The sequence below is a fragment of the Microsporum canis genome, genomic scaffold (assembly GCF_000151145.1).
Source record: "Microsporum canis CBS 113480 supercont1.2 genomic scaffold, whole genome shotgun sequence".
NCBI classification, from domain to species: Eukaryota; Fungi; Ascomycota; class Eurotiomycetes; order Onygenales; family Arthrodermataceae; genus Microsporum; species Microsporum canis.
The window spans coordinates 2,255,447-2,268,856 of record NW_003299168.1 but is presented as its reverse complement, the minus strand read 5'-3'; the positions used below and the strand labels follow the sequence as shown (position 1 = coordinate 2,268,856).

The 13,410-nt window shown below is 47.3% G+C and overlaps 5 protein-coding genes across 5 annotated transcripts; all 5 read left to right on the top strand.

Moving 5' to 3' along the window:
- Positions 1 to 98: 98 nt before the first annotated feature.
- Positions 99 to 4,514, top strand: MCYG_02300 (symbiotic chitinase; the record flags this gene model as incomplete). The annotated part of the gene is made up of 8 exons (XM_002849320.1): positions 99 to 136; positions 328 to 396; positions 458 to 575; positions 641 to 929; positions 1,174 to 1,314; positions 1,370 to 1,670; positions 1,742 to 3,368; positions 3,567 to 4,514. The coding sequence occupies 8 exons, from the start codon at positions 99 to 101 to the stop codon at positions 4,512 to 4,514; spliced, it is 3,531 nt and encodes a 1,176-aa protein (XP_002849366.1).
- A 984-nt stretch (positions 4,515 to 5,498) lies between these two features.
- On the top strand, positions 5,499 to 6,684 carry MCYG_02299 (uncharacterized protein; the record flags this gene model as incomplete). The annotated part of the gene is made up of 3 exons (XM_002849319.1): positions 5,499 to 5,868; positions 6,006 to 6,225; positions 6,288 to 6,684. 3 exons carry the CDS (start codon positions 5,499 to 5,501, stop codon positions 6,682 to 6,684), a joined length of 987 nt encoding a protein of 328 aa, XP_002849365.1.
- Positions 6,685 to 6,836: 152 nt separating this feature from the next.
- MCYG_02298 (conserved hypothetical protein) lies at positions 6,837 to 7,485 on the top strand (the record flags this gene model as incomplete). The annotated part of the gene is made up of 3 exons (XM_002849318.1): positions 6,837 to 6,869; positions 6,953 to 7,045; positions 7,105 to 7,485. The coding sequence occupies 3 exons, from the start codon at positions 6,837 to 6,839 to the stop codon at positions 7,483 to 7,485; spliced, it is 507 nt and encodes a 168-aa protein (XP_002849364.1).
- Positions 7,486 to 8,039: 554 nt separating this feature from the next.
- On the top strand, positions 8,040 to 8,570 carry MCYG_02297 (conserved hypothetical protein; the record flags this gene model as incomplete). The annotated part of the gene is made up of 1 exon (XM_002849317.1): positions 8,040 to 8,570. The coding sequence occupies one exon, from the start codon at positions 8,100 to 8,102 to the stop codon at positions 8,568 to 8,570; it is 471 nt and encodes a 156-aa protein (XP_002849363.1).
- A 1,087-nt stretch (positions 8,571 to 9,657) lies between these two features.
- On the top strand, positions 9,658 to 10,943 carry MCYG_02296 (conserved hypothetical protein; the record flags this gene model as incomplete). The annotated part of the gene is made up of 2 exons (XM_002849316.1): positions 9,658 to 10,616; positions 10,667 to 10,943. 2 exons carry the CDS (start codon positions 9,658 to 9,660, stop codon positions 10,941 to 10,943), a joined length of 1,236 nt encoding a protein of 411 aa, XP_002849362.1.
- Positions 10,944 to 13,410: the final 2,467 nt, after the last annotated feature.

Below are 13,410 nucleotides of genomic sequence, written 5' to 3'. Positions count from 1 at the left end.
TCTGATAGCACTTGTTCAGCCTCGAAGAAGTGTAAAGTAGGCTGCTGTAGTAAGTATGGCAGCTGCGGATTTGGGCCCGACTTTTGTGGACCAAAGACATGTCTATCGGGTTGCGACTCAAAGGCAGAATGCGGGAGTGAGTATTATCATAATATTATTTTTCTTCTTCTTGTATCAAGGCTAACGTTCCCTAGAATATGCACCCAAAGGGCAAGAGAAGTGCCCGCTGAATGTATGCTGTTCCAAATGGGGGTATGCTTTTGCTCTGATAAACCCCGTACACTTTATATTGGCTTTATATAAATGTCCTAATTTGCTCCTATGCAGTTTCTGCGGCACCACAGAGGAATTTTGCGGTAAAGGATGCACTAGCGGGTGCGGTACCGTCAAGAGGCCGTAAGTGTTACCCAGAGTTGAGTATAGCAGGGCTTTTGTATCTGATCTACCCTGCTTCCAGATCATGCTCTGGCGGTACTTCTGCCACCAAACGCTATGTGGGATACTTTGAGGGCTGGAACTACGAACATCCATGCGACACCATCCACCCTTCAAAAATTAACTACAAGCCCTGGACGGTATATACTATCCCTACCTCATATGGCTACTTCCCCCTTAACTAGAGGCTAATGTTCCAATCAAGCATCTTAATTATGCATTCGCTACCATCAACCCGGACCACACCCTTGGTACAATGGGCTATTATGACGAGGAATTTTACCGTGCCTTTACCAATTTGAAAACTAAAAAACCATCCTTGAAGTGTTTCCTCTCTGTTGGGGGATGGGATGCAGGTGGCAGAGTATTTTCTGTAATGGCAAACTCCGCCGATTCCAGAAAAGTCTTTATTGAATCTGTCGTTAAGACTTTAGAGGAGTTTGGGTTCGATGGCCTAGATGTCGATTGGGAGTATCCTGTTGCAGAGGATCGCGGTATGGTTTCCCCATTTCTTTCTTTTATACCTTCCGAAACATAACTTATTATTTCACATAGGCGGTTCCAAGCCGGATTTTAAAAACTATGTTTCTCTGTTAAGAGAACTCAAAGATGCCTTTGGGACAAAGTATGGGCTTAGCATGGCAATTCCAGCTTCCTATTGTTAGTATATAGAATTATTTTTATTTCCTCTGTGAGATGTTGTGGAGCCTAACCCACCAACTAACGCGTACCCGATAGGGTATCTTAGGGGATTTGACCTCAAAAATATGGCCAAGTACGTCGACTGGTTCAACGTAATGAGCTACGATATCCATGGGACCTGGGATGGTCATAGTGCATGGACGAAAGAAGTTATTAATCCGCATACGAACTTAACTGGTAAGTGTATTATAGGTATAAGTTTTGAATGCTTAGGTTGACTTTTTGGAAATAGAAATATCCTACGGCCTGGATCTGTTGTGGCGCAACTCAGTTCCATCTGAGAAAGTTTTACTTGGTCTTGGCTTCTACGGGCGGTCCTTTACTCTAGGTGATCCAAGATGCAATATTCCAGGCTGCTCATTTAAGAGGACTGGTAATGAAAATTCAGGCGGAGCTCGCCCGGGCCGCTGTACCTTAAACAGCGGGACGCTATCCAATTACGAGATTAATAGAATTCTGAAATCAAAGTCACCAGAACTGGTTTACAATGACGAGGCTGGGGTCAATTGGATTACCTGGGAGAATGATCAATGGTAAGCTTCATTCCTTTATATTTGCTCGATACCTAAGAACACTGGATATTTTTGATACAAATGTAAACTAGGGTTTCATTTGATGACTCGAGAACATTAAAACAAAAAGCATCCTTTGCAAATAACCTATGCCTAGGGGGCACATTTGCTTGGGCTTTAGATCTTGGAGGTCCTGGCACCATGGGTCGGCCCGATGAACTTAACGGCAACACCCTTAGCCTTGATGGTGCGGACCTAGAAGGTGGAGATAGTGGATCCGGGGATGTTTATATCTCCCCTGAGATATATACGGTCCAGAACCCTGGAATCGCGTGTATACCTCCCTGTACCTTCATCATGCCTCGGTTAACACTCGATAAAGTCACTACAATCACATTCCCCCTTTACACAACTTCTTTGGAGGTGTTGTGGTGGACAGCACAGGCCATCACTCTTCCTGGTGGTGCAATTTCAAGCTCCATAGGGTCGATGAGGACTATTCAAACTACAACAATTACTATCCCACCACTTATAACATCTGTCCTTGACATGTGGCATTGGCCAGTTACAGAAACAGACCTCTCCTCAACAACATATGTGGTAGTGAGCAGTATTTTACCACCGCCATTTATGATCACTAATAGCCTGCCTTCAGATGCCGTTGCCCCACCACGAAATACAGGGGCAGGTGGCAGTCAACCTATGAATGGAGGTCAACCTACACAGGGTGGTGGCCAGCCTACACAAGGTGGTGGCCAGCCTACAAATGGTGGTGGCCAGCCTACACAAGGTGGTGGCCAGCCTACAAATGGCGGTGGTCAACCTACACAGGGCGGTGGCCAGCCTACAAATGGTGGTGGTCAACCCACAAATGACGGTGGTCAGCCTACACAAGGTGGTGGCCAGCCTACAAATGGCGGTGGTCAACCTACACAGGGCGGTGGCCAACCTACAAATGGTGATAGCCTGCCTTCACCGGGCCTTGCACCTGCTATTTCAAACACTAGAGCTCTCTCTTCCCCAGAATCTAGTGTGGTTGGCGGCTACACCTCCGATAGACAGGCTACTCAACCATATACATCCGATAGATCAACATCTGGGGCATTACCTCCTCCAACACAAAGCAAGACCACTGCCTCTCCTGGTGATAGGCAGAATGCCCCATCAAAAACTGGTCGTACCTCCGATGAGCCAACCACTAGAGATTTTCCATCTCAGACCTCTAACAAGGATATTGATAACCACAACACTCAGCCAACATCTAACCGGCAATCAGATTCAAGCAGCATGGGCGGTATCATTCTTCCACCGGGTAGCAAAGGCCCCCACGAAAGCGGGCTCATTTCCAGCCCTCTTCCCGGATCTCGGATGTTCACGCCAAAACCGCATCCACTTAGCGGAGAAACCGACAATGGCAAACTGCCTACTGTCTCGTTTACCAGTGGCCCCCCTAACCCTACTTGCACAAAGGACTGTGGGAAGAAGTGTCAAGGGGCCTTTTGTGATTGCAAAGGCGATGGCTGTAATAACCATGGGAAAGACTTCATCGACCCAAATGACCCAAACCCTCCTAAGGACCGGGACCGCCGGACATGCTTCGGCCCGGAATGCAAAGATGGGAAATGCGAGCTCGGGCTCCTTTGCAGCAATTTTGATTGTGTTGGTCCGGATTGCCATGATGGTATCTGTGTCGGCATTAATTGTGCCAGGATTCCATGTGTAGGAGAGAACTGCCTACCAGGGTGCAAGGGACCCGGATGCGAGACCCCCGGGTGTATTGGTGAATGTGATGACGTTGGCGAATGCGTTAACTCTAAGTGTATGAACTTTGGCTGCACCGGACCTGACTGCTTGCCACCCTGTGAGGGATGCCCACCGGTCTGTACGGGTCCTAACTGCAGGTCCTTCAAATGCCAGGGGAAAAGCTGTAAAAACGGGTTTTGTGAAGGGCCAGACTGTACACAAGACACCGATGAGTGCGAAAAGCCCGAAGCTGCACCCAGATGCACAGAATCCGTTACCAAATACAAACGGAGCGATTCGGTATACTCTAGCACTACCACAACCGAGTGTTCAACGGTGACAGCCTGTTCAGTGGAAGAAACGACATTCACAACAACTACCACTATTGATAATGGAGAAATAATCACCGTTACAGAGCATTACCCAATACAACCACTACTATCCGATGATGAATACAAATCTATTGCATCGAAACTTCATCGGTTACGAACCAGCCGGGACAAATCTCGCTTTGGGGCTACTTTCACCACCGAAGATCTACCGACTCACACAGTGACAATGACCATCCCAACATACACTTATGCTCACGAGCAAGACAAGGGCAAGCTCAGTTGCAAGCATACGGTCGGTGTTGCCAACCGCAAAGAACTGATTCGAGGAATCAGTTTCTTTTGTCAGAAGTTTGACAGGCAAACTTTCAACGGAGACCAAGAGGGTTTCACGTACTTGAATTCTTATTCTCCGGTGGCAGTTATCCGTGGAGACTGCGGTAGTGGGAAATGCAAGTCATACGTGAGGTTTGGAGTGAAGGTAAAACGAAATAACAAGTGCCAGGAAGATTTTGTTTTCAACGGGCGTGGTAATGGTGATGATCAGTGTGGCCAGAATTTCCGACAGATAGTCGACAGGTGTAATACACGAGGAGAAAACGGTAAGCGTAGCGGTTCATTCGCTGTTGGATGCCTTGAGTGGTATATTGACGTTATCGCGAACGGTTCCTGGGAAGCCGACCTGGAGCTACGGAGCAAAGAGCTGAGTGCACTGCATACGACCCTACAAACCGACTCGGCTTATCTGGTCTACACTGGGGTGGCGGGAGAGCCGACAGGAACAGTGCCGTGAGCAGAGGTCGCCCATCTTCTATATCTGTCTCCTTCATGGGTGTGCGCTGCAGAGAGACTCCGTAGGGTGATATAGGTATCAACTTGAAAATAAGGACTAATTATCCATTCATACACAAGCACTTACTAGTCAACTAGCTAACGGTTAACATAATTGTCAAAGGAGGCTAAGACAAGTCAGGGGTTTTAGTTTTAAACATCCCTCAAAAGAAGATTCGGATGAGAAAATTCACTACCGTTGAACCCATTAATATCACGATTGCGTATCGAAATGATGATTGTTCCCGCCTCCTTCTCCATATCCTACTAGCGACAAGGAACCAACTGCCGACTTATCTTTTAGCAAGTGATAAACTTTGCCACCACCTTATGGAGATTCACATAATCAACGAGCAATCAACGCGTATCATCAGATTATGACTCCATCTCCGGAATCCTACCGCCGTCAAGAAACGGTATTTGCCCATCGTCATTGCGATTTACTTTGCTATCTTCGGTAGCTAATGGGCGTGTGAGAATTTCAGTGCTCGTTTTAGGTGTTGCCGGACCGGTGTTGGCTGTTTAAATAACTGCCAACAAAGAGGGCATGCTAATCGTTTGGCCATATCTGATACACAAACCAAATTAGAAATAATTCGCTATTAATCCGGTTAATACTCACGAGTGTCTCCATATCTCCTAAGGCTTGACCTCTTCGTGAATTGTTTGCCACGCTTCTCACACGGAAATGGCATCATGCGTTGGCGAGACGTTGGACTGATGGTTGTATAACTACTAAGCTGACCTACTACTATGTATGTAGGCGTCTGCCTGCCAGTTAATTACATCAGGTGACCTACTTGGTTAACTACATCAACTCTACCAGACGATCGAGACGATCAAAATGGCAACAAGCAGCTAAGCAGCCCGCTCAGATGTCTTTTGGTCTTCCCGCAAAGCTATAGCTTGTCTAGTCTTTACGCTCACTTCCTTTGGTTGGCGAGAAATGGCCATAAATAAAAACTTCTGCCCTGAGAACATCCCTATTGCCATCCAAAAGTTTCGAAATGAGGATGATGAGCTTGCTCGGTTCAAGTCTAATACCCTCACACAACCACTATCCGGCGGCCAATGTCAAATCTACAGGCTCGGATTCTCCGACGATGCTGACTGGGCTATTCGAATACCTATACACTTAAGCTCCTATTCTGAGGAAGAAGTCGTCTCCATACTTATGACAGAAATTAAAATCCTCAAACATCTAGAGAATTGCCGGTTTCCATGGTCACCGAAAGTAATAGGCTATGACGTGACATTTGACAATCCTATTGGCTTCCCATTTCTCGTCTTAAACTGGATTCCAGGCGAGCCTTTAAGTTGGACAGCGACAACGCCGAAGAGAAGAGAGAGTTCTCGACCAGGTTGCGAAGATCATGATATCTCTCATATCATGTACACGCAGAGATGGTTAGCAATTCATTCTAGCAAGGCAGGGAATTACTGACTTATTTAGGTGGTTCGGCGTTGGAGTACTTTACGGATAAGGTCGACCAGAAAATTATTAGAATATGTCAAGGCCGCCTCCCCGAACTCGAAGTCAACCATTGCCTCCATTTAAAATGCGTACTCCCAGAGGTCCTACACCCCGAACTAGATAACGCTCCGTCGTTCATCGAACATGGCGACATTTCAGCTAGAAATATTATTGTGGACTCGGAGTACAATATCAAAGGGTGAGGTTCACTATAACTATACGTCTCTAAAATAAAGCGCTGCTGATATCTATCTTCCATAGTATTATCGACTGGGGTTTCTCTAATTATCAACCTTTCCAGCTTGCTGCTAGTCTCCCTAGATTCCTAGCAGTAGAACATTCTCCTGACCTTGAGCTATATCTAATGTTACAGAAAGACCGAGCAAACTTCCTTAGAGCATTGCGGCAGGAATTGCCAAACTGTTCTATTATGCCACTACTGTTGAGGTTATATTCGGCGCCAGACGTTGATTACAGAAGGCTTGTTCTGGAAGCGGTTGTTAGTAAAGGCCGGCACAAATGGTTTGTAGACAGACCTTTGTTATACTCCGATACCCCGGTAGACCTAATGCGGGAAGTATCTGAATTTTTTACAAGGGAGAGCGGCCGAAAGAGCGGGCTCCATGCCGCTGCCTTGATGGAACGTTTGGAGCGTTGAGAATAATTTAACTAGATTTGGCCATGCTGATCTCGGTCTACTCAATACATATTTATTTTGTGCGCGCGCTCAATAATGCATCCAGGTTTTCATATATGAAGAGCGGTGCCATACGCAGGTAGCGGTGCAAGTTGAAAGCGGCGCAACGACAGATGTCGTCCAGAATCAAGTTATCACTCTCCAGAGTTCGTCCAAATTCACATACATGCTTCCTCACCACAAGCCGGCCAAAATGTTAGTTGGAGATTACATGCCTGGGCACTCTTAGGCCCTTCCCACCCTCGAGGCTGCACGCACAAAGTTCAAAGCTATCAACGGTGATAGGCTTGTGAAGGATGTTTTTCGGCCATTTTTATCGACGGTAGAATAGAAAGATGACTTGGCCTCCTCTATCGACATTTTGACTTGAATGACGACAAGAGGCTTGTCAACTACAACGGCACCTCTCTTCCTTGGCCTGCTCCCACCCAGGGGGTAGAGGAGCCCTATATATCTGTCTGGTCTAAGGCCGCCGACGGCACATTCCGGCCTAACGAGTATCGTTATTCTCAGGACTATAAGGAGGCGGCAATCGACCTAGCAGAACTCGGTTTTATAAAAGAGTTCGATAAGCTTGTTCAACGACACGACGCATCGGACCTCTTCGGCCTTTGCCTCTATCCAGGAGATGATTTCGAAGGTTCCTGTGAGATTACTGTGGGTAGAGCTAACATCAATTTGAAACCGGCAGATGTAAGGACTCCTTCTTTGAATGTTACTTTGGATCCTAACGAAGCTCTGCAGTATCCTAGCGACCTCTAGGTAGTGGATACCGCATGGGTTTTCTCTGTACCGCTGTGGAATCGTGGTTGTAGATGCACTTACAACGCTGGGGCTGAGAACTATCCATACTTACGCCGTCTCGGGTAGCCTCAAGAAGTTCATCGGTTTATTATGTATATACCAACATTGGTTCTTTGTTACTTGAAATACTCACGTCGATTTAAATCCCTTCTTGAACAAGTATATCCTGTCCAAATCAACTTGATATGCTTGAGAGGGAAGTTTTTAAGTGGAATATCTATAAATCTGTGTCCGGATCCGATGGGAAAGGCCTAGATACAAAAATAGCGGGCATATAATAAGTTGAGCAACCCAGGTTACTCCCTCGTCACGAAGCCCAGGTTAATAAATTCTTGGGCCAAACAAACCGCGCTCAAAGAGGCGTATGAAGTCCAAGAAGTTAGAGGGAATTCGGGTGAGTCAGCAGAAGGAAAAGCGGCGGGATTCGCGGCCTAATCTGGAAAAGCGGACGATACGAAACTTCATATTTATACCCAAAAATTTTCTGGGGCGTCAATAACAAACACCAAGATACGTCCATCTCACCCAGTCACTCGCTTTGTATATTATTGTCTTTCGTTACTTTACCAGACATGGCATCGATGACCACCTCTGCTGCGTTGCCTTCCGGCAGTGTCGTCTGCGGCACAACGCAGTACGACATCCCTATCCAAGATGTCGCCTGCGCCGTCCCAAACAAAAACAACAATTCCGACCTCTTGAAGAAGTGCTGCAACGGCGCTCCCGTCGTGGCATATGATAACGGTTGTGCCATCTACTGTCTGGCCTACAGGCAGAGTGCCAAAGACCTCACATCCTGTTTATATGATGGCAAACTCCCGTATCAGGACGCCTGGTGCAACAGCAAAAACATAAATGAAACCGCCACCCAGACAAGCCTTCCCAGCCAGACTGCCTCTTCCGGCGAGACCTCGTCGCCAACTTCCTCCTCGACCGGGCCTGGCTCTCCCAAGCCAACTGGCAACTCAGCACCAGCTGGTCGGTTCAGCACGGCATTTGGCGTCATCTTTACTGTCGGTATCATCGTCGGCATCTTGGTATAAAGACCCTTCGGCCGTGTACATTCGATGATAACGCTTCAACAATGGGGGAAGTTATCTTATCTTTGGGAACATTCGGGGCCCTATATGGATCGGTGGCGGATCTCATGTATTCTATCATTACGTTGATTTTGGGGGTTTCACTGTGATAATAGGGACGCAGTACATAATTTGGTGTTGACTCTACATAATATTTCGGAATACAATACATGTATCTTTCTTTTTCACCGTGTCACACCAAACGGCCATTAGTCGTGGGCATTCTCTTCTATATACAAGTTTCGGGCTGGGAGTCTCAACCTGTAGGACTCCAACTCCGTCTCGACGCATATCTTGAGCTCCGTCGAACTTGTAGTTGCACTATGGAATAGATCTATAACTATATCAGTTATATTAAGAACGAGACAAAGTCTATCACTGAGCTATACTCCGTGGGTTGAAGCCGATTGCACGGCGGGAAAAAGGGGCCTCAAGGTGTATACAAGCACCTCGTCTGTAGTCATGTGACTGCTGTTTATTAAAATACCCGCGGGCTTTTCCAACCTCAACGAAAGGCCTGAAAGGTGACAAGAAGCAGCCTCGCAGGCTGGTTATATTAACAGTGCTCGCGGCGATATTAACTGAGACTTGACATGGGCATTCTATTTGATACTGGCATGCCTGCATATTAGCTCACCTTTGTATTAGTTACTGCTCCTTGTGCTTCGCTGGCCGACGTTTACTTATAAGGCTGCCCGAACCTCTGTTACTTCATTCATATTCTTCACTAAGGAATACGTCACAACAGAAGAGCAAGGCTACAAAGGACCCGGCCTTTTTGTCGTCGAGCTGGTTCTTATATTATAGCCTTGTCCTTGCAGGATTGTCTTGGGCGAATATATCTACTTTGGCCATTTTTACAACAGCCTACAGATCATAACTTGCCCCATCAGCCTATTATTGCAGTCTAAGGCGAGCTTTACTTTGATACATATTGCCCACGATGCTTTCTATGTGAACTAGTTACAGGACAGGCACTGCGCTCTCCTGGGGTTTTCTTTCTTTATATCTCCCATACACATCCACACAAACAAACACTCGTGTAACCGCAATGGCACAAGGCAGCACAGCTTTGAAATCTCTCAGTGCTAATCCTCCACACAATTCTACGAGCGCGGAGTCGGTACACACCTATGTCTCCAGCACTGCTTCTGTACATGAGATAACTACTGAGCCTCGGGTTGAAGTTGTCGAGGAAAGATATGAAGTGATTCCGTCAAATGCGGTCCCTTCCACCCCTCCAAGCTTTGGGAATCTATTCCCTTCCTCCAGAAGGCTCATGATAAAGCATGATGATACCACGCTGGACGGAAATATGAACCTCCGGATCACTACTCTTGCAGCAGAGTCTCCCGGGCGTCAGGATGAAACGATACTGTTCCACCTGCGTATGTACGATCTCCATGATAAAAAATTCTCACTCCGTCGATACTGTCGGGATTCGAGGAGGGAAGTTTGCCATTCCTTGAGAAAGTCGCAGGTGCCTAAATCGAGACCAGGTTCGTCTGGTCACAAACACATGAGCAATCCTATTTCAGGGTTTCTATCCCATGCAGGCGCGGGCACTAGGCCATCAAAGGGCCTGAGAAGACCCGACTCGGGATATAAATCCGGGTTAGACGAAGATGAGCCCATTGGCAGTGGGAAATATGCGAGGCCAACCCCTTCTCCCAACCGACCCTCATCCGCCAATATCATCCAGTTGGAGTTTTCCAACTATGCACATGTAGAACTCAAGAGACGTGGATCTACCAGCTCAAGACGGTATGAGTTCGAGTACTGGGACGCGAAATATCAATGGAAGAAAATAACCCGGAATGACGGTCCGTCTAAGGAGATCTCATATCACCTCTACCACCAGGCGACGTCCAATCCAGTCGCGCACATCATTCCTGAGCCGTTGACGCCCAGAGAGCTATCAGTCGAAGCGAGGAAAGGGGCATGGGTCCCATCATCGTCGATGTGGATTAATGATCCAACTCTATACGAGAAAATGAAAGATGTTGCTGAGTGAGTATCTGGAGCCTGGATCTATCCACCTCAGAATTGTTGACTAACAGTGTTGCCTGGCATTTTGCTTCTTCCTCTTTCTCTAGCGTAATTGTTGCGACAGGTCTTGTGGCGTTTGTAGACGACTGTATCGAACGAAGATGGCACTCGAAGCGAACCTCCCATCATGCACCACCCATGGCTTCTTCCTTCATGAGGAGCGTGGAGTCCGTCACCTCGACGAAGTTCATCGACAAGGTTTTTCATCGACGGAGCTCGACCGGATCGAACAATGCTGGATCTTTTAGAGAAATGCTAAAGTCGATCAGTCAAGGGGCAACATATTAACGAACATTCACCAACGACATTTTGCATACTTGATGTATCACGACGTTCGCCTTGCTGTATATTCATTTCCCCTCTCTTCTCCCAAAAATTGTCTTATTATTCTGGAGCCTTGGTTGGTACTTCTCGGGCCGGGTTGGATCAGAATCCATGGTTCCATTCTATCTTTGATATTTTTTTTCCCATCCATATTTTTTTCCCTGACATTTTGGGCAGTTTTTGTCTCCCATTTACGGAACGACTGCATTGTTACCAGGGTGTTCCCCTAGAATATTTAAATAATTGGATGTCAATTGGGTAAACTGTCATCGCTCATCCATGCAAGCGTGGTATCTTCTATTTATTCAATTCAACTAGTTACAAGCTCCTCGCTTTTACATTGGCCCTCCCTCTTTATTTTTTTTGGCGTCCAATCCATCGGGGGATTTCTTGATCCGCTCCAAAACCAAGGCTCCTGATGTCCCTTGAGACACGAATTGTAATGCAACAACGGCCAGGAAGGCAGTTAAACGAACTAATTGTTAATTCCTACCCAACCAGTCAAAACAACAGTCTGGCCCAAGGACAATTCGAATTTCCCTCCTGTAAGAGAAAAAGAACCCCAGGACTGACTCAAGGATGTATCCAATCCTGTCATCTGCAGCTTTTCCCGTTGCTGACATACCATCCGGTCAGGTGTATTGGAATATTCAAATGCTGAGGCTGCAGGCATGAATGCCCAACCGAGACGAAGTGAAAGGAAAAAGAGAAAGCAGCGAATCAGCACATTCAAAAGCATTCAAAGCCTTCCCTGGCCGCGGACTTCTCTCCCCAAGGGCTCCATCTCTCTGTTTCCCCCCGTTGGTGCCGCGTCTCGCTGCAAGTCGGCCTGGCTGGAACTGTAGCAGGCAAGCGACTTGCTTCATCCTACTCGATGGGCGTTGCCTTGACGTGCTTGACCGTCTTGCCTTGTGTGCATCTTACGTTTCTTTTCTTATCCTCTTTTCCTTTTCTTTTTTCTGGCATGGAACAAGATGTGTGAACCTCCGTCCATCTTCCCTGCGGTTTCTCTGCATATTTCTTGCTCCACCCTCCCATATAGGAGTCCAATCCGGATCTGGATTTCGCCTTTTAGTCAGTCTCGATGTTGACGGGCCAGCCACATCTCACGCCTCACGATTTGGCTCCCTGCGATGGCTAGGGTCTATGTATACAATATGCTGGGTGCTCACGCAGGGCGAGCTACACTTCGGCCTGACTGGACGCAGCGCCGAGATTAAATGTCAACAGTGACAGTTCTTTTTTTTTTTTCTCTGGTTCTTGACCGGATGCTTGATACTTGATTCGGGGCCTTTCGCCTTTGCTTCAGTGTACCCAACCGTCCGCCTCGTTTGACCCCCTTCCCATACACATTATAGTCCACACTCCAATTTTTAAGTTGCTATTTGGGGATGGGCTTCGATGCCTCACCTTTTTTTTTTTCTCGCTGTTCGGCTCGGCTCTCTCCTTTTGGGTCTTTTTTCCCTTATTTGCTTGCACGCTGATGAGTTGGCAGCTACATGCTGGATCCTCTTGTGGGTGATCTACGCTGCCCAACTAACTCAGCCGTTTTCTAGGGGATCTCTAGGTACCGAGGAGTCATGTCATGGTCCATGATCTCGATATATGTGTATGCGTGTATGAGAGGGAGAGTTGCGGGCATCAGTACCTAACGCGGAGCGGACGGCTAATATCAACCACCCTCGAAACCTCTACCCTGCTGCTGGCTAATCCATGATTGTTGCTCACGATGGGTTTCAAGTTACCTATCAGTATCTATTCTGCCCCTCCATTTGCGATATTCCCTTGCGTATCCCTCCTTTTAGGGGCCGCTGGTGGGCCCACCAGGTAGCCCACCACAAGTCATACATGCTGTTCTCAAGTCTGTTCTTTTCCTGTCCTCTGTGCTTGCTTCCTGCCTTCCCGGCCCTACCACAGGGTCTGGCTGCAATGCTGGCTGCTGTTCCATGCCGCCCTGTGATGTTCCCCAGATGGTTTCCCTGGCTAATAATGGAAAAGCTGGCGTGCTTTCTGCTTGATTTCGTGGACAACCAGCTGCAGCGGGCCGGCCCATCTCCCCGTGTTCATCTCAACTCCCAATGGGTATCGTTGTTAATTTATACCTCCCCCGTTTTTGACTTTGCTATTCCTCTTTACTGCATCCATACGACCTGTCCTAAAATCGGATATGGTGAGCTAGCCAGCAGCAGAATTTTCAAAAACCTGTGGACCATCGCCTAGCTACTTACTTGTTGACACAATCTCAGAAATTGCACCCATGCATATGCCAACTCCATTCAAACGGCTTTGAAGGCGAACTGCCCCTCCCCCGGCCCCGGGCTTGCAGGAACGTCGTGATCCTCGACATCCTTGATTGTTCCTTGCCCCCCTTTTCTCGTCGTTGGCAAATTTCCTGTGACTTTGTTGTCCTGTGTTACTTTATAACGAGCTT